The sequence below is a fragment of the Mixophyes fleayi genome, chromosome 6 (assembly GCF_038048845.1).
Source record: "Mixophyes fleayi isolate aMixFle1 chromosome 6, aMixFle1.hap1, whole genome shotgun sequence".
Classification (NCBI taxonomy): domain Eukaryota; kingdom Metazoa; phylum Chordata; class Amphibia; order Anura; family Limnodynastidae; genus Mixophyes; species Mixophyes fleayi.
The window spans coordinates 88,606,954-88,633,550 of NC_134407.1; the positions used below are offsets into that span (position 1 = coordinate 88,606,954).

Sequence of the window (26,597 nt, forward strand, 5' to 3'; positions counted from 1 at the left end):
CTTGTCCCAGTATAAATCTGTAATAATTAAATACATTAAATTGTGAGTGTTTGCATTTCATTGTTTCACCACTTTCATCTCCTACATTCAAGTTTTTGAACTATTTTTAGTATCTAACAAGGTTTGATGATAATAACTAAATGATGTTGTTTTGTACTCTCATATTTTCATGTATAAAGCATATAGTGCAAGATACCATTACCATGGGTTACTTATAAAGTGACATCGCTGAGCAAGTGACCTGTACATGCTTTTGTAATGCCACAAAGAAGTATGGCTATTTTTATAGGAAAGTGCATGTATTTGCTCTGCAGAATGGCATCCATTATAGATTGAGCATTCCAGAGGGATGAGAATAAGATTACATAGATTTCATATGATGTTATATATGATTAAAAAGGGTGAAGGGGACATCAAGCAAAATTATACATCTTCTTACATGTTTCACATAACAGCAAATAGCTTTTTATATGCTATCTAGGGGTAAATGTATTAAGCTCCGGGTTCTTCAACACCCGCGAGTTCGGTGTCTTTGGCGATTAAATTTAAAACAGCGCTGCCTTGTAAAGGGAAACCTCCCTTTACAAGGTAGCGCCGCTTTAAAGACGCCGAACTCGCGGGTGTTGAAGAACCCGGAGCTTAATACATTTACCCCCTAGTCTCCTATAAAACTATTATTAAACTCTTGATACTTATTTATTAAAATAATCACAAACAATATGCCATTCTCTTAAAATGATTTTCTCATTGCTTTTCACCTCTTTAAAATTACCCAAATTACAACAATTTACCATGATGCAGAAATGCCTTTATCATTTTGGTGTTTCAGGACACACACCTTAAAATTAATTGGAAAAATTTAGACTTTAAACTACAATCTGAATGCTTGGTAGCAAATGGGATTAATTTATTTTATTTTGCCCTATATGTGCTGTATCTCACTCCTGTCTTCATATCCTATGTAGAACAAATTTGGCTTCCATTTTTCATCCGAGTAAAGATTTATTGGCCCTTGAGACTGTGAGGAAAGTCATTATCTGTTTGTTATGTTCTGACACTACCATTTGTAAAGCAGAAACAATCCAGGGAAACTAGTTTGCGTACTGTTTTTCCTTTAGAAATACTTCATTTTATTGTATAATAAAAATATATATAAAATACCTGTCATTTTTAATAAGACTGTTTTGTAAAACATTTATTTTTGGTAGCTTTAATTAAATCTTTTTTCCTATTATTAGTGATACAAAACCTCATGAATTAAGACATGCAAAATAAACCTAAATTGTGTTCTTTTAAAAACACACGTTAGTCTGGCATACACACATCCGCAACTAGAAGCAGATCTGAAGATACGTCTCTTGTTGAATAAGGGTCTAGGTACCCTCTGGTCTTACAAACAATACACTGCAGGATACATCCAATACATATGTGTAATTTAAAGTCTCCCCCAAAAAATAAAAGGATTGAATGATTGTCACCTGTTCATATAATATATGACAAAATTGATTAAAAAAATATATATGCTTTTTATGTATTTTACATTTATCATGATGTCATTAATGTCTACTGTACATATATATATATATATATATATATATATGTATAAATATATATATATATATATATTACAGTTGCTCCTGATCGCAAGCACATATTCTAGCATGCATACACAGCCATCATCACTAGTAATCAGCACTTACACCAAACCTGTAGATGGTGCAAATGATGCGGCAGAAAAACACGTGCCTTAGAGATATATAAAGCTTGAATCGGACGCTGCTGCGGGCTTGTCAGACCGTTCCCACTCCCCTACCCATGAAATCATGGACTATCATAATGGTCCTTGGCGCTTGAAGATGAATTAGGTGTTGCTGCGCTCACTGGCATATAGTCCGGTTCTTTACACATGTAGAGCGATATTACGTGAAATGTAACATGGATCAGCATTTATGTCCCTTAATGAATCAGGCCCACAAAGTGAAAAATTATCAGACTTAAATTGTTGGACAATAAAATATATTTTACACAGATTGCCCTTTAATAAATGACCAGACTGAAAAATTTGTAAAAAAAAAAAAATGAGGACACAGCACATAGTGACTCTGAAGATCAAGATAATACAACCTTATTTATTGCTAAAATCAGTAACTATAAGGAAAATTTTAAAATATTGGTTGTGCTGATGTCTAAATTTTGTCTGCAGAATTGTAAATTGCAACATAAGAGTTAATTTATTTTAAATAATAATAAAATACATTTAATTGAAAGCATACTCTAAATCTACATTGAACTAGATCACCCAATCAGTGAAGTTATAGAAAAGGTATAAGCATTTAACTGGATTGGGTATTATAAATACACATCTCACTTAAGGAACCTGGGGTGTAAATGTATTAAAGTCCATTTTTTTCAACTCAACGGGAATCGGCGAGTTGACAGCTAAAATTTAAAGCGGCGCTACCTTGTAAAGGCAAGTTTCCCTTTACAAGGCAGCGCCGCTATAAATTTTATCTGTCAACTCGCCGATTCCCGGCGAGTTGAAAAAAACGGACTTTAATACATTTACCCCCTGCTCTCTTTGTAAAGGCACACCATAGGATTTATTTAAAAAATGAACTAACAGATGACATTAAGGACCTCATTTAGAGTGGAACACAAAGTCCATGTAACAAGTTTAGGAGGAGTGGGAATGTGCCGCAGCTTGGTAGGGTATTATGAGTGGCAAGCAACTCCAGATGCGTCCCACTCGTAATAACCTACTGAGCTGCGAGCAGTTCGTGCAGCTAGCTAACTGCTTGTGCCCAGGGGCAGTGCTAGGGTTCTCGGCGCCCTAGGCAAAATTTTGCCACCGCCCCCGCCCGCGCCTGCGCCCCCTGAATCCCGAACACACTAAATTAAAAAAAAATTAGATTTTACTTACCTTTTCTTCCTCTAGCTGCTCCTCGCGATGCATGCTGAGAGGAGAGAGGAGGGGGGAATAACTTTATTCACACTGTCTGTCACTGACAGACAGTGTGATACCTCAGAGGCGCCGCTGGACAGACTATCACATGATCACTGACGTCAGTCAGTGATCATGCGGACATTGAAAAACGCCGCCGCTGCTGTGCATCTCTCTCGTGCCGCTGAACCACACACTAGATTATAAAATCTAGTCAGCGGCGCCCTGCAGGTCCCGGCGCACTAGGCAACTGCCTAAGGTTGCCTAATGGGAGCGCCGGGCCTGCTTGTGCCACCTAATTCCTGCCACACAGTTTTAGCCCTTTTTTGTGACGTGTGTTGCATCTGCGCCTCACTGCGTTTAGGATTTACTTACAGAGTCACACCTTCACAATTCCGCGTTCCGCCCTTTCTCTCGTAGTGAGCTGCAACCTGTCGCAAGTGTTAATTGCGTCCAAGATGCAGGCGGATATGGTGCTTGCTACACATGCGTGATAGTGTTTTTTTGTTCGCTGCGCCTAAAATGGACTTTGCATCCGACTTTAAATGAGGTCCTCAGAGTCAAACTTCTCAAAGTATGAAAATTGATCCAGCTAGAACGAAAAATACCAGATCTGCATAAATAAAGTATTTTGTTATTTTTATTACTAGATAGGTGAAAGAAAGAGTCACCCACCAGATGTGTTTGATTCAGGCTATATGATTTCCATGGCAACTTTACGAGAAGGTAAAGTGACTGAAACCTGCTGCTGGGACTAGCCAGTTATTAAACACCATCTGCAGGTTTTACTTTAATTAATAAAGCAAGGATTTGAATGTCTTAGCCTTGCTGACACATTAACCTCTGGTGAGATTTACACTGCCAAAAATAAAATAAAAAAATCTTTATGCCCCGAGTAACATAAAAAATTATTTTCTTGGATTAAAACAAGAATTGAATTGCAAGCATTCATTTGAAATGTGTAATTAGTATCAAAATAATTATGCATGATTAATAAATGAGTATTATAAAGAATTTGGTTATAAATAAAGCAAACTTTCCAATAACAGTTACTTATTTTAGTTTAAAAGAAACCTGTTTCTTACGTAGGGCCTGATACAGAGTTGGATGCAAAACAGGAGTAAATTACTCTAAAAAAAGAGCACAGAAAAGGAGCTTGCTTCCGCCTAAATGCAGAGCCATTCACATCTCGAATCTTTGCTTCTGTATCAGCAGCACAGGTGTCTGGTTTACAATAAGTTATCATTATCATCAGTGTGTAGTTATATTAGCCCTATTGCATTCCAACAGGCGTATATTCCTGTTTCTGCAGTCTGCATGCGCCTTTAGTGTATTCTGCCTGCATTTGCAATCCCTCCTCCACCCCAGCTTTCCAGGCATAGGCAGGCGTAAGTGGCAGATTTATGCAAATCTATTTTAAACACATACAAACAATTATTGGAAAAGAAGTAGAGCATCACCATTACAACTGTAGGCCTGGGTCATAAAGTTATTCATTTGCTAGCCTGAAAAGCTGTTTTTTTAATTTGCCAAATCCATAAATAACTGCACAATCAAAGGTGAAATTATGGACAATTATGAATTAAATCCAGGTTGGCCATTATCATGATTTAATTCAAGTATGAAAAATTTTGAAACATTTAATTTATCATAAATTGCATATAGAATTCTGTTCCCTCGAAAGAAATGATTTAATCTCTAAATTATTACTTTTTTTTCTTTACACATTTTAGTTCACAATTTATGAGCTCAAACAATACAGCGAGTAATTGGGCACTTTATGTGGAAATCTAACTTAAGGTATGCTTGATAAATGTAACAATTTGCCACTATTGTGGTACCACTAAGCTTTTTCAATTCCAGTGTGACAAATCCTCTGTGGTCTATATCTTCACAGATTAAATAAGAGCCATTATAACTTGCTGCTCCACTGAGTTTAGGCTTAATCACACTTAAGTGCAGTTCTTGCTTTGGCTCCAAGATCCAATAAAATCAATAAGGGTTATCAGTGCATTCTGTTTAAACATTGATTTTTCTAGTTAAGTATCTATGGGTATTATGTACTTGGGACAATTCTTTTGTAATGTGCATGGAGAGTTCCTGAACAAATAACGGTTAGACCAAATATAAATATCATGAACTTAGACAAGGAAGCTATCTGTCCTTCCGTCCTCGGAGAACATGGCCACAGCCTTTAATGTATTTCCATCTCTTGTGAGGGGTGATGTTGTTGTTCTACAAGTACCCTAATAAAACCAAGGGTCACATCCGCCATGCCCAACTAAACTGGCCACTTGACCTTGAGTCCTGGTGACAATTACCTTGATTGTCTTCTTTTTTTCTATCTGTCCAGTTTTGTCAGGGGCACTCTCATTGACCTAAAAAACTCAATGGGACCCTCTGCTGCAGCCTTGACCTGCCGTCTGACTCCTATCGGATGCTTATTGTAAATCACAAGTAAAGTACACACCATTGTTTACATACTACAGTTCAACAAGAAATAGAGTAAAACACTCTGCCTATCAGTGTCTGATGTATTCAATGTTACATTTAATCTGTAGTTAATTAGAGTAATTTAGTTTCAAATTAACATTGAATAATTGTCATCTTGTAAATAGCATATTTAGCACTAACAGCTTTGATGTGGAAAACTGACATAAAGTATCTCTGGAAAAGAATAGCACTTGAAAAAATGTAATCATGTTTGTCCCTACCAATTAGCTTTCTTAGACACTAATCAAAAACAGTCCTTAAAAAATAAACTGAATGATAACTATGACATTCATATATTCAATATCTTCATTGATGTGTTTTGTTTTATGATTCTGTCATGTGTTCTGCCTGTGCTGCAGTTCTGAAACCTGATTCATGAAAGAAAGTATGAGATGTGAAGATTTCAGCAAAAGAATCCTATAAAAATAGTATTTGAGTTAAGTATGTTAATTAGAATAAGCTGTTAATTAAATATGGCAGAGAGGGAACATATAATTGTATCAAATATATCAACATCATAATAGATAGAGCTAGGCTGTATTATTGATATATGTTCCAACGATCTGGGAAGGTCTAGAAACCGTATGGTGGCAACACATACTGCAATATTGCTGGATATATCAGGCAATTGGTCATAAAGATGACCATGATGTCTAACAATAATAACAATAATAATAATCCTATCACAATTGGTAAGATCATTATTGGGCATGTTTGTAAAAGTATTGGATAATGACCGTTATAGGGCAGTGTGTGCAATCATCTTACGACAACACTATCTGACCTCCAGTGAAGCAGTAAGTGACCTGATCACTTGTCCACAGTAACAAAGACCTGTCTCAGTACGCAAACTTTACAGTGATTCTGGTGCCTGACATTCAGGTCCATATGTTGCCACCTTGAGATAGCAGATGTACGCACGGGGATTTTCTTGTGGACAGCCAGGTTTTTAGACATCCATTAAGATTTTCTGAGGACTGTTTCATGTTTGTTGAAGTTGAAAACCAAACACAGGAAAAGTAAATCAATGAGGACCTAAAAATCTGTTTTTAATTTTTTTTTGGCTTTTTCTGTTACAACCCCTCACCACAACTATAGTGTTCTGTGGTCTCAACCAAACTTCCATCTGTATAAAATATATACATTGAAATAATTCACCTAGTTAAATGTTTATCATATGTACACTAGCATGCAAAAGTTTTGTAAATAAAAGCCTATTAAGCTACTAGTATGTTTTTGGAGTGTGGAAGGAAACCGGAGCACCTAGAGGAAACCCACACAAACACAGGGAGAACATACAAACCCCACACAGATAAGGCCATGGTCGAGAAACAAACTCAAGACCCCGGTGCTATGAGGCAGAAGTGCTAACCACTAAGCCACAGTGCTGCATGTGGTTCTCAAACTGTGGACTGGGGTTTACTTATCCTCTTGTGCATTTGTGCATCCAGATCTTCTGCTTATTCTTCTTCTTCCTGGTTAAATCCACTTTTTCCTTTTCTTTCAAGACCGTAGTAGACACCTTTGGATGAAATCTTCAGTTTCATGGTACCCTGACACATGGAATAGCTTTTACATTCTCAAAACAAGAATAGACTGATGTGTGTCTTTTGTTTTGATCATTTTTTAACCCAAAATTAGGATACTGGAGTAATGGTTGCTGAAAATGGGGCTTTGCAATCATATGTGAATAATACATTATAAATCAGTCAATTCAGGCAGTAGTAATCATTTGCAACATTACCAATGTCTTAATTATATTTTTAAATCAATGTAATGGTTCCTTGATTCAAAACTATACTTTTTTTTCAAAAATCAAGAAATGTCTTAGTGATTGCAAACTTTTGCATGCTATTGTAGTTATAAAATGTAAATAATAAATTAATGATGTACAAAGTATAATCCCTTCATATCTGTACCACAAATCCAAGCCTGGCTCTTTAGAATACAAACTCACTACCCTATCCCATATACATTAGTGTGTATATTAAGTTCTAGAGGATCTTAATGTAGCAGAGCCTGTTCTTGTAGTTGTAAACTCTGTTGACATTGTCAGTGCCAATGAAACCACTACCACCGCTTATTAATGCTTATTGCAGAGATAACAAATGATTTATTGTTGCTGTGACTCGATCACTTATAAATAACTTCTGGAATAAATTAATTTAAAGGCAATAGCGCAGGGCGATTATTTAAATAATTGCACATGCACTTATTTTTGATATTGTATATATTTTGGTAAGGGAAATCTATAATTTCTGAGACCACGGGGAGAAAATTGTTTTTTTCTGGTTTAACCATTCTAGAGGAAATGCTTTATTTCTGATGTATATATCTGATACAATAAGCCTTTGCTTAGAAAGCCTTTTTGTATATCTTGGTGTAAGGAAATGTCTTGTTTGGGGTTTGGAACTTTTCTTGGGAAATTCTTTTCTTTGGAGGAAATGTGTATTCTGCAGCTGTTGGAAGAAAGGACTCATGTTGATCTCATGCTAATTAGACCTTTTGATGTGTACTATATATCTATAAGATCACAACAATAAGAGCAACAAATAACAGATATGTCAGTCCCCTCAGCACACCGCTGCCCCCTTCATCACACTGTTCCCTTTAAGTAGATTGTTCCCCCTTCATTACACGGCTCCCCCTGCATCACATCGTGCCCCTCATCACACTGCCCTCGCTCTGCCCCCTGCATCATGTTGTGCCCCTCATTGCACTGTGCCCCTCATCACACTGTCCCCCTGCACCACCCTGTGCCTCCTCCTTACTGTGCCCATCATTACTATGCCCCTCACCACACTGTAACCCTTGCATCACACTGTGCCTGACATTACTGTGCCTATGCACAGACTGCATAGACTGTCCTCACCGCATTCCCACTGGACCACCAGGTGGCCCAAAATACATTTTTATTGTCCAGACCAGCCCACCTCTCGTTTACTCATACTACAGCACTTTTGCTTTGGTACAGGATGGAGAAAAGGAGCATCAAGCCTGCAGGGGAGAGATCATGAAAAGCTGTCTCTTCTCTTCAGCGAGGCAGCAAAGGAAGCTGAACGCTGTTTACTATTCACCATTCAAATATGGCATTAAGCTTACTCGCTAAGTGATGGTTCTAGACCTCTATGGGGAAAACGACAATCGCTGAAATCTATGCTAATGTCGGATAAATTTGTGATAGCTCAAGTGTTAACTCTTTGATAAATGGGCTGAGTGTTATTTGACCTTCTCTACAGCTGCTTTTGCCAAAGCTTTCGGTTAGAACAGCTTAATAAACATCCCTATGTTTTTTGAGATAGTAAGTTACTATAATATACAATGGGCCTGATTTATTAAGGAAAGGAAAGCCAAAAAAAAAGGAGTAACTTAACACCTTGGCAAAACCATTTTCATTGGAGGGGGAGGTAAATTTAAAATGTGATGGCAGATTTATAGTTGGGATAGGAAATGTCCTAGATCAACTTTAAATATCAGTATAAGATGAAAAAACAACCAGTATTTAACATATGTGCAAAATAATAAACTAATTTACACCCCTTGTACTGTGACATGGTTTGTCAAGGAGAAAGCCTACTCCTTTTTTTCATATCCTTAATGAATCAGGCCCATTTTATTTTAAAATGTTTAAGCCCATTGAATCATCTGTTTCTATTTAAATATATGTGTTCCACAACTGTTTTATTTAGTAGGCAAACTGGCATTTGAAGCTATAGTCTACAATTGTAGTGTATTTAGACTATCTTTAAACTACTTTTAGCTTTTAAAGAATATATTGTGCACACATTTGTCAAGTTTTATATATATTATTTTTTATATATATAGTTTTATATATATATGTTTTATATATATTTATATTATAGCTAAATACCTACTATAATGTAACTCTTACTGTGAAAACAATGTTTAACAGTAGTATAAAGTCACTTTTTTGCTTTTAAAACAGAGACTGAAGTGTCAAAATCTCTGCAATAAAGTCTCAGCAACTATTCAATAATAATTGTTCACCTTTGACTAATAAGTACAGTAGGTGTAATAAACTATGATGTAATAATTTATCTCAGTGATTTGAGTAGTCCATACATACTCATAATACCAGCCATGCCTACTCAAGTGATATAACTGAAATCAGCAGAGCCATGTAGAATAGACATTTCTACTGTGTAGGTCTTGGAGCAGCCTTAGCTGTGGGGTTAATAAAATGGGATGATTAACTATATATTAAAATTATTGCCTTTAGTTCATGAAACTATTATTTTTCACTCTAAACTTTGCATACCTTCTGCTTCTATCATTTTAGGTTGTCAGTCCATTGTAATCATTTTCCGAGTCCAGCTTAGCATATCAAGGTGCATCAAAGTGCATGATATTTTTGATGCGCTTATAATACACCCAACTTCATATTATGAAGTTGTGTATACTTTAAAACAATTCAGTTAAATGGGGTAATTATGAATCTTTAACTTAAATGTGTTATGGACTGTGTTAAATAGAGAACTTTTGTAAAAGTTCCAGAACTCTCATGTTAGTTATGATCCTCCGCTCAGTCCATGCTATGTATGGAGATAGATTGGAGCTGGGATCCATAACAAACATTCCTCAGTGGTATCATGGTTACTGGCTTCCTATTTTATTTGTATTATTCTATTTTATTTAGAGATCTATTAGTAATCTATTTCTTTAGCAAAACATTTATGCCAAAAATTAACTTTGGCAGATCTTGTAGATCAATAATAATGATACTTAATCTGCTAAGATTTTTTACAATAAAAACTATTTAGACATTACTAGAAATATTCACAAAGTTACAGAAAGGTTTACTATTTAATTTTTTTTTTTAGGTGGACTCTTTGTTTAATATACTAATTACATATACCTGCCGCCTTTTGAAACATTACAAACCTAAAATGCTTAGTGAAATAATTGCAACTCTGTTAAATATGGCTAAGAATTTGTTATTTTTAACATAAAGTTATTTTCTGATTAAAAATGACAAAATAAATAAAACCTTTCAGACCTGGAATTGCAACATTTAGCTGCTAAATTCCAGAGAAATAATTGAGTGTAACAAATATATATTTATTATCACATTTTATTACATAAACATACTTTTTTTTCATGAATACGGCTTCAAATCTTAAAGTGGATCTGTCACATCCAGTTAGAAGAAGCAGCCATTTTGTTGCCTGAAAAGTGTTCATGAAAATCCAGCCTATCAATTCACTAGGAACTCATGACAACACTGTGTGAAGTGTTAAAATTCATTACAATTAATATTTTTGGAGATCTTTAAATTACAATTTAAGCTATCAGTCCCTTTGCAGGGACATACAACTGTCCTATTTGTGTGCTATATTTTATATCTTCAGTGGCTGATGTTGTGACTTTCCACTTTCGCTTGCAGAAAAAAACTCATCTTTATGTCTCTTATTTATGAATTTTTGTTGTAGAACGTTTCAAGACTTGGCTAAACAAATGGATTTATCATATGGTACAGTTAAGGATTCAGCTGTATATGAATATTTCAAAGCAAAAGGAACAAACACTTTGGAACAAGACAGCACATTTGCAGAACTATGGAGGACTATTAGCAAAAACAATGGAGCTGACAATTGTGTTTCCAGCCCTTCTGAAGGTATTAGGAAGGTAGGCAAAATGTCTTCATTCATAACCATGCTAATCATTCTTTCAAATGATAAAACAACTAGAATAATCATTAAAAACTGTATGAGGAAAGATAAGTATGAGGAAAAGAGATTGCTCATATGTCCAACCTCCAAAGATATGTAACTGAAAAAAAAAATATTTAAAACACATCAAGCCAAAAATAATATCTTAAAAAAACCACACTTGAATATTATCATCTACACACTAGATTTATAGTTCCATGCATTATAATGCATCCAAATCAAAGTACACACATGGAAATGTAAGTGTGTGTCTGCACATACGCAAAAGGGCAACATTTACATTCAGCTCTAAATCATCCATAAAGCGTCAAAAGAATATGATGTTGAATAATAACGTACAGTGTTATGCTTTATAGTAGTGTCTTATAGTAGTATCTGTACTGGCTGGAGCTCAGTATTTTCTGCAGAGCTACTTGGAATCAAGGAAAAAATGGATTAATGACATAACTTCATTGAGGTCTTTTCACTGTTTACATAGGGCTCATTTTACTTTACTTTCGTTAATGATAAAAAAATTCTATGTATTATTTGTGAGAAAACATGATGATTAACATTTGATTATACACATAGGGCCTGATTCATCTTCTAACGCAATGTGAACACAGCTTAATAAACATCACTATGTTTTTTGAGATAGTAAGTTACCATAATACACAATGGGCCTGATTTATTAAGGAAAGGAAAGCCAAAAAAAGGAGTAACTTTGCACCTTGGCAAAACCATTTTCATTGGAGGGGCAGATAAATTGAAAATGGGATGGCAGATTTATAGTTGGGATAGGCCATGCCCTAGATCAACTTTAAATATCAGTGTAAGCATAAAGCTATCAATTATTTGTGTGCTACATGAAAAAACAACCAGTATTTAACATATGTTCAAAATAATAAACTAATTTGCACCCCTTGCATTGTGACATTGTTTGTCCAGAAGAAAACTTACTCCTTTTTTTGCTTTCATTTTCTTAATCTATCAGGCCCAATGTGTTTTATTTTAAAATGTTTAAGATCATTGAATCATCTGTTTCTATTTAAATATATGTTCTCTACAACGGTAGGCAAACTGGCATTTGAAGCTACAGTTTACCATTCTAGTGTATTTAGACAATTGTTAAAGTACATTTCGCTTTTAAAGAATGTATTGTGCACACATTTGTCAAATTTTATAATTATAACTAAATACCTACTATAATGTAACTCTTACTGTGAAAAGAATGTTTATCACTATAAAGTCACTTTTTTGCTTTTAAAACACAGACTGAAGAGTCAAAATCTCTCCAATAAAGTCTCAGCAACTATTCAATAATAATTGTTCACCTTTGACTAATAAGCACTGTAGGTGTAATAAAGTATGATGTAATAATTTATGTGTAAATTGCCTAGGTATTTGTTTATCTCAGTGATTTGAATAGTCCATAAATATCCATAATACCAGCCATGCCCACTTACATGATATAACTGAAATCAGCAGAGCCATGTGGAATAGACATTTCTACTGTGTAGGTCTTGGAGCAGCCCTAGCCTTCCAGTCCCCCACCTAACCGACCTCCTTCCAGCCTCCCACCTACCGCCCTCCCTATCCTGCCCTCCTGCTGCCTCCCTCCTCGTCATTCTCCTCTCCCCCCTCTCCCTCTCTGCGTTCTCCCCATTTCCTCCTCCTACACTTGTGTCTCTGTCCGTCCTACCCTCCCTTTAGATTGTACACTCCTTCGAGCAGGGACTCCTCTCCTCCTGTTCTCCACCACCTTAACTCTGCTCTCCAGCTCCTTGTCTCCTCCATGAGGTCCTCCTGCCCTTCTGCCCCTCTAGCTTCACCACTGGGGGCTCTCACCTTTCATCTAGCTGTACATTGAGCTTCTGAGTTACTGTGCTTTTTGTTAACTGTACCGTGCTGTCTCACTCTGTATCGTGTTTCTGTATGTCCCTGTACGGCGCTACGGATACCTAGTGGCGCCTTATAAATAAAAATTAATAATAATAATAGCTATGGGGTTAATAAAAATGGGATGCAAATAAAATTTTATACGTCTATGAAACTATTTTTTTTTCACTCTACAATACAACTTCCTTTTAAAACAAATGGACGTAGCGAATCTTAAGAAACCATTCCATTTAAATATGGGTAAAAGTATGCTCTGGCCATAAGTTACTTGCTGTATGCAGACAGACTGCAGGACAGGCACATGTATATATTCAATATCAAGTCCCATCACAACAAATGCAAAAAAAATATTTTTTAAAATGAATCTACAACTCTTAATACTAAAATCATTAATAAAATGATATTTACATTTTTAAATGTTCTCATGTGTACTGTACATAAAATGCAGTTTAATAGTTTGTGTTACTTGCAAACACATGTTCTGGCATGCATAATGCCTATTTATTTAAATGTAAGGATATATATCAATTTGGATTTGAAGAGGGCCGGAACTACGCTCAACTTCCATGATCGTTTTTTAAACAAAACTTACATGCATGTTATGTCCAGAAATGAATCAGGCCATAACTGTACAGTTTGTATCAATAAATTTCCCATTTTGCCCTCTGTATTGGGTGATTGTCACAAGGATTCCCCCAGTATTGTGCGGCGGTCACAAGAATGATGTCTGCAATATATATAGGTCTCTAGAAATATCTCACCTACTTGTTTGTTAGTTCCCTATCCAATTAGTGTTAGGTGATTCACTAGGTGTCTTATAGCTCCTATTGCTTGATGAGTACTGCTGTGGAAATCTTGTGGCGCCTAACAAATAAACAATAGTAATAATAAGAATAATATTTAGTGTAGAACTGGCCAGAAGGGCAAGATGTTGGAGAGAGTAGGTTAGCTTATCATGTATTGCAATAACATATATTGCTTGAAGGAGCTAGAATAAAATGCATAATGTACAGTATTTAGTGAGTGCAGAGGATCAAATACCTTTTTGTTTACAAATGTGGTCGCAGACAAATACAAAAGTGGAAGCTGCTCAAATCAATTTATAGGTCATAACAGGTGCTTGAAAGGGTGGGGTTATCCTGCAAGGAACATACACACAACATTTTTTCCCCCAGCACACTGCTATAGCCAGCAACAGATCTGCCATTTCTACTGTAGATAAAAATGCAAAAGTCTTTGTTGCACACATTTGCAAATGTATGTTTAAGCCATCCGCCATGCCAAGGCGCTTTTGCTAATAGGATGGTCCTACTCTAAACAATGAGAGTCCCATATATTTGGGCCATACATATGTGTTTTTAAATTGAGAGCCAACTTACCAAAGAGGTACCCCAGAAGCCTCCAAACAGCAATTCAGTGCCAGTACCCCCTCTCAGCTACTGACACCAACATGCCTCTCAGACAAATACAAAAGTGGAAGCTGCTCAAATCAATTTATAGGTCATAACAGGTGCTTGAAAGGGTGGTCGCAGCCCAAGTTTTCAGTTCTTTGCGGTCATTAAATCCTTTTTTAGTGCATTACTTCCGCTTTCTGTCGATATGACTCTGCCTAAAATGGCATACTGCATTAGCGTCATCTACCAACGACATAGCTATCAATCACTGTGTGCTAATCCAACCTACTTTTGTGTTCGACCCACCTATGGTTGATTTGGTCCCGCCCACATGAGGTCACTTTTTTTCCAGGGCCACTTTAAGTCCTCAATCCGCCCCTTCCCATCCTTCAAGACATAAGCAGTCAAAAGTGCTATTTGCGTTTGGATATGGCGTGAAATCCGTTTCTGAGCATGCAAAGAGCAATTTCATGCAAGATATGATACATGACAGGACTTATGTCCGAAGATGGATCAGGCCCATAGAGATTAGAATAAGAGAGTGAAAAATTTACTATATGCAACATTTTTTAGTACACACTTTATTTCAAATGTTATGTGGTGTGAGACCAAAACCATTTAGGTAAAATGCTTGTGGTTTTATTGCCCTTAGTGTGCTATAGCCTTAATTGCTCTGTGACTACAGATAAGGAGCATGCTGTTTCCTGTCTCTTATTTTAAGTTGTTATGAACACTTTAAGAAAATAAGAAAAGGAGCATATAAATGTTTAGCATTTGTACAGATTAATGTTTTTGCTTTATTTTTATTTTTAAATATGAGGTAGCTGCTTCAATGGTTAAGATTGGTTAGGAAAGTAAGCAGTGGGCACAGGTGACATTACTACTAAATAAATAAGCATCTTTTATTTAGAATGTAATCTTCTCAAAGCTTTCATTTGGTTCTGATAGAATTATTACAATTATCTTGTCTAGATATGTCTATAGATAAAAGGCTGCAGTTTGCTAAACATAGACTCTAATAGAACATCCTGACATGAGAACAAGCTTTCTGCCAGAACATTTCAAGGTTGGATTTTAAAAAGTGCACAGAGAATTATTCAACTTAAAAGCCAAAGATTATCAGTCATAATGATACTTATAATGTAGGCCAGACAGCTTCAAAATGTTTGTGGGTGACATCTTTAGAATGCAAGACAATGAGTGACACATCCCATTCATCTTCTTCATTAAAACTAGAGCTTCACTCCAGTATACTGGATAATCAGATGGTGACTGTTCAGAAAACAAATATTGCATTTTATTAGAACTTTGATTAAGACACAGTGCTTTAGTCGTTCCTCTAAATGTATTGTGGTTTTAAAACAGAATGAAGCAAATGCAAAAATGTTAGCTAATTATTGCTTCTAAAGTTATTTACAACTGTGGTTATGAGATCTGCATTGATTCTTCCTTTCTGTGTAGGCGTTTATCAATGGTCTGCAGCATCAATAATGTGTTGGGAATATCTAAATTTTAATATGCAGTTCTCTAAAAGTTAGTTAAGATATATTGACTTTGGATTGATCACATTATTATTAAGCCTTCTGGTGCTATGGCAAATACGTATATTACAATCTTGGTATTTAATAGAAAGGTCAGGGCTCAAGAGTATTGTGAATGGACTCTGAATTGAATTTATTTATATTTTATCTTAAATATAACGCCACATTTTTATTCATATTTCACATTATGCAATTTTGTTTTAAGTTATTACCCCCTACGTACGTCACTGCAGAAGCCTTGTGGCGCCTTATAATGAAAGATAATAATAAAGATAATAATAACCTGGTTTAATTACCATACCTCACAACTGTCCTGATTTCAGTAGGACAGTCCTAAATGTAGGCCTCTGTCCTGCTGTCCCGTCTGGGGACTTGTTTGTCTTGTGGTTAGGAATGTTTGGGGGGGAGGGAGATATCCAGTGTTGGACTGGGGCATGAAGGGCCCACCGGGGAACTGCAACACTGGGGCCCACCAGAGGTGGTGTGGTCAGCCATCATAGAGGCGGGACCAGAAACTAGAGGGGGAGTGGTCAGTCCACAAAGGACAGCTAGCACCATAGTGTAATACATAAAGAATGCAGTATGTGTATAAGGAGTACACAGTGTTGACCTGCCCCTTAGTTTGGACAGAACAGTCAGCAAAAATCAGGATTGTCCTACTAGACCAGGCTTGCCAAATTATAGCATCTTATTGCTGGAAGGGTATGCTGGGTTTCACAACACCTGGAGTACCACAGGTAAGCCAAGCCTGCACTAGACTCAGATCATTTGACAGACTGTCCTACCTGTTCTTGTGACTTTTGCCACCTGTGGCTGCTGGTTTCTTTAGTTGCGGCTTGTCTGGATCCTGGAATGTTGAGGGCCCTATTTGGAAAAAATAATGAGTACATTTAGAAAATTCCAACTAGCCCCAGCATTAAATAAATAGGACCCACAAATAATACTTAGGCCTTCCTCTAGCCCCAACATTAAATAGTATTCCCATTTAATAAATAAACCTGAGCATTAAATAATATTCATATTTAATAATTAGCACTCCTCCACACACTCAGCCCCACATGCAATTATATACCCAAAACACCTCAGCATTAAATTAAAGGTCCCATCACCCCCTTCCTATAGTGTTCTCTGTGCACGTACTATTGCATTGTACTCTGCATTTTTTACCACTACTTCTGGTCCATCATCCAAGAACTGTTTCATACAGTTATCACCAAACATTCCTCTACTTGAAGGAGACACTTGGGTCTAATAAGGCCTGGAGTCATTATCCCAAAGTACTTCAGCATTGAAGCATGTGTTTACATGCTGAAGCATGAGCATTGTAGTCAACATTTAAAATAATTTACAATCTATAGGGTGTATAAGGTAGAGGGGAAATAACTGCTTGATGAATGTGACAGGTTCCTCTTCGGGAGAGTACGTCTAAAATGAGTGATCATGGGGGAGGCGGATATGCTTGGATGAGCCAGCGGGTCTACTGATTTTGCAGGCTGAGTAGTGTGTCATGGAATGTAAGCTTTGTGGGGCAGAGAGTAATTCACTCAAGCTCACACATTGGGACAACATGCATTACATTCCATCAGCCCACAAAACTAACAAAACGCCACCCACCTCTTCTCGTAGTGAAATGTAACTAACGATCAGCAGTAATCACAGGGATCAGAAATGTGTCTCTTCTTGTCATAGACTCACTAACTAGTTCTCCTGAGCAGAGACAGCGGAGCTAATGCTTACTGACTGTTCCGTTAGCCCTTCTGATCTCTCATGTTCCGGCTGTCTAATCCGCTCCCTTGTAAACCCTCTCACAGCACGATTAGCTCATATTTCACTCTATTAATTAAAGCTGAAGTCTTCTAGGTTAGTTAGTATCGGTCGGATCGGCTGGGTGCTGCTGACACCTTGTACCGATCTAGTGTACTCTTACTAAACCGGTAGAAAGACAAAGGTTGTCTCGTTGCTGAAACTGGATTTGCTCTATGTGAGCCTCCTGTCCGTAAGCTTCGCCCTAACAGCGGAGGGGGTGGAGCTTCAACGAGGCCGGGCCTACCGGTGATTAGACCGGCTGCCCAGCAGGCCAGTCCGACGCTGGAGATATCTAATGGGCAACCACCTTTCCATCACGGTGTAGCCACAACCCCTGTTCCACTGCCTGGGACTTGCATTTTGGGAGGTATGGATTATTATTATTATTGCACATCTTTAATTAACATTTATATAAACTGCGAGTTCTAATGTCATCACTTATTTGTTAATTTGGAACAAACTAGTATATTATAGGGAATACTGAACTTTCTACTATAAATTATTACAAATATTAGAAGTTACCTGAGATATCTATGGCCTGAAAAAAATCACTTAGGTACTATCATCATCATCATCATTTATTTATATAGCGCCACTAATTCCGCAGCGCTGTACAGAGAACTCATTCACATCAGTCCCTGCCCCATTGGAGCTCACAGTCTAAATTCCCTACTATAGACACACACTCACACACACAGACAGACAGAGAGGGAGAGACTAGGGTCAATTTTTTATTTTTTATTGCAGCCAATTAACCTACCAGTATGTTTTTGGACTAGATTTACTAAGAATGGAGTTTGGTGGAGGTTTGAAACCGCCACACATCGCATTTACTATAGGAGGTTTAGGTATTGGGTTACGATTTGAGGCTGTGATTTGAAATGGCTGGCGAAGTGTGGCGGTTTGGAAACAGCAAAACCGCTGGCAGTTTGATTAAACCGGCATCAAAACCTCCATCCAAAAGACAGGTTTTTAAATGCCTGCCTCTGATTGGCAAACTGCATGCTGTTTGAGCTATTTTGCCATTCAGAACATAAGAGGAAGCATCAATCATATCTAAATTATTGAGGCAAAACCGGCGGATTGACTAAACCGCCCTTTAGCAAAATCTAGCCCTCAGTCTACAGGCGTTTTTTGGTCTCAGAACTTCCTGGTGACTTCAAATATCCTTATAATTTGCATTAATGCATATATTATTCTCATGTTTTCCTCTGGTTTCTGCTGAAAAATATAAGTGGGCAGCACGGTGACTAAGTGGTTAGCACTTCTGTCTTACAGCACTGGGGTCATGAGTTCAATACCCGACCATGGCCTTATCTGTGAGGAGTTTGTATGTTCTCCCTGTGTTTGCAGGGGTTTCCTCTGGATGCTCCGGTTTCCTCCCACATTCCAAAAACATACTGGTAGGTTACTTGGCTGCTAACAAATTGACCCTAGTCTGTGTGTCTGTCTGTCTGTTTGTGTGTGTGTTAGGGAATTTAGACTGTAAGCTCCAATGGGGCAGGGACTGATGTGAGTGAGTTCTCTGTACAGCGCTGCGGAATTAGTGGCGCTATATAAATAAATGGTGATGATGATGATAGTAAAGTTGCTTCTAATTTACCTTGTTGCTGGTGATTTCTTATGACAATAGTTTAGTCTCTTATCCCTTCTCACCATAACTTATCAAAGTAAATTGCAATTTTACATATTGCACAACTATTAACCCTTGCTTCTAAGAAGCTAATAAACCTCAATGTTGTTTTTCAGCTATAAAGCAACTGAAAAACTAACAACTCTGTTTTAAGAATTTAAACTTTTAAGAATTAGCCGGATCTATACCGACATTATTTAAGCTATCCTGTACACTAAATGTAGACATATTTATATAACTACTTTCTCAATAATAAATAAGATGATCAGCTGATAATGTCCATACTGTACTTTGTAGCAATGACATTTCATTTTAGCTCTTACTGTACAGTACCTTTTAGGGCTTGTTTAATGTCATCTGCATAGACAATGGTAAATGTGTCATCCATAGAAAACAACACTGTGGGGAATATGAACAAAAAAGTAAAGGTGACCTTTGAACTTTATAAATCAAATCTATTTCTCTTTCCTCAAGATCAGGTTCTCTATTTATATATTTCCTAAAAGGAGGAAGAGGATAGAATGTATCACTGTAAGTGATAATGTTTTCTTCTTTTCTAAAAATATATTTTCAAAAATACATGAATCCTTTCATGTATCAAATTACCATACAAATTATATACATTGAAAAATTATTTACCATTCATTTTCTTTCCTCAAAGGACTCCATGGCAGCCATTACTAACTGGTTAACTCCTTGCTCAGCTGACAGAGACATGAGAAGCAAAAACCTCACCAGGGATATAGCCCAGCTCCTCCTTCCCTCGTGTGTCTATAAGTAAGCTCCCAATCTGTGTCTAAAACATATAACATTCAACATGAGTGTTATATATTAGGGCTGCCATGAAGTCCTTGGAGGAATGCAGATTAACAGCAAATAATTTATTTTGTCCCCTGACTATCTAGCAACCATTGTTAATGGAATACACAATAGCAAAGCCAGAGGGTAAGAAAATGAGGTAAAATGACGCCAGTAATGCAAATAAAAGATTTTATTGATCTATTGACTAAATAATCTGTCGTCCAAATTGACCATTCTTAGATTAACTCACATCAAGGAGATAATATCTAGAAAAAATATGCAGTGATGACCATTCGGCTGCTCTATAAATGTCAATTGTTTTGGTATAAGCTTTTCAAGCCCAGGATGTAGCGACTGCTCTGGTTGAATGAGCTCTAAGGCACCTCACGCTCTAACCCCTTTTATGTCTGTATAATAACTTCTCGGTTCCATCTTGCAATAGTGTCTTTAGATGGAGCTAATCCTTTCCGAGCTTCTATAGGAAGGATAACTAGCTGGGTCTTTAGTTCTGGAGAGATAAATAAAGAAAGATCTCACAAGGTCAAGAATATGCAGACATACCTTTTGATTTGATGCTTGTGGACAAAAATAGAGTAAAATAATCACATGCTTAATATGAAAGGTTGACTCTACTTAGGTAGGAATTCAGGATTTGACCAAAGTACTACCATGGCCTGGAAGATATTGAAGAAAGGCTGTTTACACCACAATGCATGTAGTTCTCAGTTCTTCTAACAGAAGTAATTGCCACTAGAAATATTATCTTAAGAGTGAGCCACTTCAGTGGGACTTCCTGCAAAGGGTCAAAAGGACTTGTTACCAGCACTTCCAAAACAAGATTAAAGTCCCATGGAGCTATCAAGGGCTTAATGGAAGGTCTGATTCACTTTACCTCTAGAAATAATCTTAGTATAATTTAATTTAATGCAAGCCTAGTGTCCAAACTCAGAGCAGACATTTGTGCCTCCAAGGCATTTAATGCAAGTCTTTTCTCCAGTTTGTCTGGATATGTTTTCCTTAACTGTTTGTATAGTCTGAATATTGTTTGCGAGTGCAATATTTCCTAGTTTCCTTAAAGCATTGTTGGGAAGAATAAGTATATCTTCTGATGTCCTGTGACAGAGGCTGCCATTTACCACTTGTCATTCTCTGGATCATTCGATAAAGTTCGCCTTCAAAGAGTGCTAAACTTCATAAGAGAGTTGTAGTAAGTATATTCTTAGACTGTGGATCTGCTGCCCAAAGCCTTAACCAAAGGGCTCTTCTGGCTACTACCGTATTTGCCACACGTCTAGCTGAAAGTGTGATGATGTGTAAAGATCATCACTCAGGAAATTAATCCCTTTCCTCATGATATCCATATTCCTGAGTAGATACTCTCTACTTATTTGTTGCTGAGTATCCTTGCATAAAGTATTCACCCAGATTTTTAATGCTCTAGAAACTGAGGCCATAGGCATTAATTGTTGATCCTGCAGAAATATGCAATTCTTTTAAACCTCTCTCAATCTTCCAATCCATAGGATCCCTTAATGGCCCATTATCCTCTAAGGATATAGTAGTTTTTGCTGATAAACTGGCAACAACTGCATCAACTTTAGAAATTGCATTCCACTGTACTAGACCACAGGTGCATCACACAGGTTATTCACTAGTAATTCAGCTCACAAAGTTGCAGGTATTCAGATGGACATTTCATGGATCTTAAGGACATCCATCCCACTCTCCAGGGAGTGAATTGCCAGGCAGTCTCCACCTCCTTTACAGCCACACTTCCAGTTAGCTGGGCTGCACCATGCAGCGAACCCACTCATTGTATGGGGGTCTTTCCAAGGGGGCTACTCCATGGGGTACCTGTAGGAAGGGGCTCTTCAGATTTGTCTCTTACATTTCCCTGTGGTGCTAACACTGTGTCTGTTTGGTAGATCTTACTTTTGGGTACCCCTGGAGGTAGGGATCCTACTGCTAGTATCTTGCTGTCTTCCTTTGTTATACTTCAACCATTGGGGTTCTTATGGTTACTTGGGTTCTCTTCCCCTCTTTAATTAAACTGGCACTCCCAATATGTTGGGGGCACCCCCAGTCTATGAGGAACCCCCTCTGGTGCCTCCTGAAAATTTGGTTTCTGCACACCCCCTAATGGAATCCTTAATGTGCCACTGATGGCACCTGCTGCTTACCCTCTTTTTTAATGGAGACTTGAAGCTTAAATTGATGGGATCACCTGTCTTTGTAGTACCCCCTACAGGCATTGGCTGCAGGCCCCCTTTACCAAATTACTGGGGAAGCCTCGTGGGCTCCTCCTTACCTGTCCCGAGTCCCCAGCAATATTGCTGCACTCTCTAAGGACAGGAAGCCAGTGTTTTTTGTACTGCGCCATTAGCCATGACCACAAACAATGATGTAGCCTTTCCGCCTATCCGCTGATGCGATTGCACGTGTCATTGGATTATGATTGGGATTGTCAGATGTAGGAGATTACCAAGTATTTGTATGCAAGTCCCCGAATTGAAAGCCAATAAACATTTATGTTGGCAGGATACCCCAATGTTTGTGAAATTTATTGTGCAATACCTTTACACAATGAGTTATTTTCATATTGAAAAGATAAAACCATGGCAATCCATCACTTGGGCAGGTGGTAAGATGCATTACGCAGTGAGGCAAACATGATGAAATTAGCTTTACTTAGAGCTTTCCACACACCACCTAATGGGGCTCAAATTAGAAATGAGAATGGGGCGGCTGACAGAAATTGTACCTCTCAGTGGTTGGGGAAAAACAAACTGAAGCATACCTTCCAAGATTTAGAATGCAAAAAGCTGGACAAAATAAGCCCCACCCCTTTCCTCCCGCAGATGGGCACATTAAACAACCCCACCCACTTTTAAGCCCCATCCCTGTTGTGGCCCGCAAATCGGGATGCTCTGTTAAACTCGGGACAGTTGGGAGGTATGTTTGAAGTAAACTACTAAATTCTTTCTCTTTGCAAATAAATGCTTTCATTAACTCTTTTATAATTAAGAGCAAGTTTTCCTGATCGACTAATTTCCACACATTAACACCAGGACAATTTTTTTTATTATTTAACCTCACATGCTCTAACAGATGGACATTATATCTGGATGCTATTAAAATAGATATCTTCTTCAGATAGTCTCAGATGATTTCACTGGGTCCGCCAGATGCACAGCTCCTGTACTAGCACAGTATTCAGTATAGAATGCTATGCATCGGTGATGTAATTGTTGAGATCTGCAATTGCAGTCTCCAGTGTAGAGAACAGACAGAGGTGCATGTCAGAAGCTGAGTGTACAGGCTGTGTAGTATACTGTCTTACTCTTAAATGCAGGTATTAAATCAGTGTACACAAATGGGCCTGATTCAAGTTGGAACCCAAATTGTGCATAATCTCTATGTTTAAAAAAAGGAGTATGCAACTTTCTTTTAGTTCTGCCCGGCTTCAAAGCCAAATGTTTCTTAAGATGCAGTACAATTTAAAAAGGGGTGGAAATATGCCATGTGTAAACAGTGCATACGTTCTGTAAGAATAGACACACAAACAGGCTGAAGCATTTATTAGGAGTATTTGTTATATGTTTATTACATGCATATTTACAATTAATTCAATAAATCAGAACGCACATAACTTTTATGTGATAATACAGTAAATTAAATACTGGAAACAATATAAAAACAATAAGCCAATTTACAAAAAAATTAACAAATTTAATTCTTTTTTTTATATAGTCCATATATTTGCATTTTTTTAATTCATGTATTATTTTAAAATTACTAACTAAATAAATAAATCTGCAATGCTTACTATTGTTCTGTGCTAACTATTGAGGCGCATGTGTGAAAGGTAGTAAACAAATTTTAGCCATCACTGTCATCCAGCATTTACACCTGCCCTGTAGGAGGTGCATAAGATACAGCTGAAAACAAGTGTACTTACACTAAACACAGGATTTGAATTAGCAGCATATGCATTCCCTCCCATGTTCCGCCTCAAGTTATAAAGGGTCGTACATGTCAGATGCGTATTGATATGAATTCTGTGCAATTGCATGCAGTTGCATAAGTTTGGTTTCTGGGCATGTGCAGTGTAAAATGACGCAGCAAATGCGTCAATATGAACTGGAATCAGGCCCAAATGTGGTTATCTTGTTTTTAAGGTATTTAATTTATTTTGTTGATGTGAACCATAATCCCTCCTTTGACTTAGATCTATTGTCTGTGACAGTGCTATAACTTAAAATTGTAGCACCTAGGTTGAGAAAGAAAAATCCCTTCACCCCAGCCATCAATTTTAACCTATTGAACCTAAAATATTCATAAACTGTGCCCCCCTTCAGCGTTGTGCCCTGAGCGGTCGCCCCTATTGCACATCCCTAGTTATGGCTCTGGCCTATGAAATAAATAATAGAGAATACCTATTTTGTAAGTAGTAGTAATCCAATTGTGTTGGTATAGTAAAGAACAGTGATGTAAGAGGAATGTTCTGCAACTATTTACTAAGTACAATGGGAAGGCAGTGTATGCAGCAAGTAGCAGCATCAATACTTTAATAGAAATGTACTTTTTTCTTATTAACCATCTCTTAACTCCACAGGACTAAATCAGACAGACAATCAAAACTTCTCCCTTACAAACTGCTAACAGTCATTTCAAATGAGGCATATATCTTGTGTGCATAAAACCCATTCAGTACATGAAATCAAAATATCAAAAGTTCAGGAAAGGCCAGATAAAAAAATCCTAAGCTAGGAAGCAGTGATGAACTTCAAGAAAGTTGAGAGATTCTGTTAGTATCCAAGAAAACAAATCCATTGCAAAGAAATACAGTACATAGAGTACATCTTGTCCTAAATATCATGAAAAAGGTATAATTGCTAGGAGCTATAATGAAAAGTTTAATCTTTCTGCTGTTGACTTGATAACATTTTTTTTTCAAATGAACAGTTGAAACAGAAATCTCTGTGGAAACAAAATAAAATATTAACACTATAGACTTTGGCAGCTTTTGGATGTAATACAAGACTTTAAATAAACAAAACAAGAATATTACTGATTCCAGACACAGTCACTGTTCTGAATTTTAGTTTGTCCAGCTGTAATAAAACATTCCCCCATTACTTATATCTACAAATTTAAGGAATTCTTATTGGAAGATCATTAGTAAGCAATGTATTAATCAGTGATTCCCTAACCTTTATTCAAGTCTCTTTAAGGGTCAAAATCAATTGTCCATGATGTTCCTTAGAACATCACGGAAGCTCGTTTTTGCCAACATTACGGTAAAAAATAACGCAGATTTTTGCTCACACCTCGATGGAGCGCGAGTAGAAGTAGTCAATGTTTCTTCAGTAAAAAAAATATCTGCGCGAGGTGGCTGGCAGCCGTTTCAGAGGCACATTGTGTGGATATTTAGGGCAGTTAAGCCCCTAACAGTCCAACGACTTTCTATATGGAGACTATATGCGTGTTTTAACATATGTCAACAAAACTAATTAAATGGTCTCTCATGCTGGGACTCCCAAACATATTGGAAGTGAATGACCCTTAAATATATGTTTTTTCGCTCTTTCTTCATATTCATCAATAGCATCACTGATAGGCCAATCAATCATATAGAAAGCCAGAGTTCACTGACTCAGTATGGACAGTATTTATGTAATCTATTTAATAGACATACAGGGGGTCCTGTTGCGTTAGGAGTAACCAAAATAAACCAAAGATGCAACTCACAGAAGACACAATCAAAAAAATATTCCTTTACAGTTAAAAATTGGTAAAATCACAACATTTATTGTTATAAAACATACATCAGTAAAACTAAAATATATATATATATATATATATATATATATATATATATATATATATATATATATATATATATCCCTGTTAAGAGATGATTGTGACCACAAATATACTTTGACCCAATGTATAATCTTTTGGAAGACAGATCAGAAAAGGTCTATTCAAAAACTGCAGCATAAATAAATGAGTCCAGTCTCCTTACTTGTTGTACTCATATACTGAGGGCCCACAGTTTTACTTAATTCCCATGGAGATCAGAGGTTTGTTTACGCGATGTTATTAATTTTAAGGATACGATACAATCATTCAAATCCACAGAAAAAAATCTTATAATGTTACACGTGTGTGGAATTCTCTGGTATCAAATACCCAGCACCTCCGTTAGCTGACACAATAGGACTTCTGCGTCGCTATGTAATATATGTATATATATATTATAACAATTGATAAATGTGTTTTTATAAGTTGGTGACTGTAAAGGAATATTTTTTTGATTGAGGACGGTTGCTACCTTCTCATTGCAGCAGCTTACTTTAAGTCTAGACAGACGATTATAAGTATATTGTCTATAATGATATTCTATCTGTGCGCCAT

General features: G+C 37.0%; 1 protein-coding gene across 2 annotated transcripts in view; it reads left to right on the forward strand.

Moving 5' to 3' along the window:
- GRID1 (glutamate ionotropic receptor delta type subunit 1) overlaps positions 1-26,597 on the forward strand; it is an 823,000-nt gene that overhangs the window by 761,217 nt on the left and 35,186 nt on the right. For both annotated transcript variants that reach the window (XM_075217028.1, XM_075217027.1), the window contains exon 13: positions 10,885-11,080. In XM_075217028.1, the coding sequence (XP_075073129.1) occupies positions 10,885-11,080 (196 nt within the window). The remainder of the gene's footprint in view (positions 1-10,884; positions 11,081-26,597) is intronic.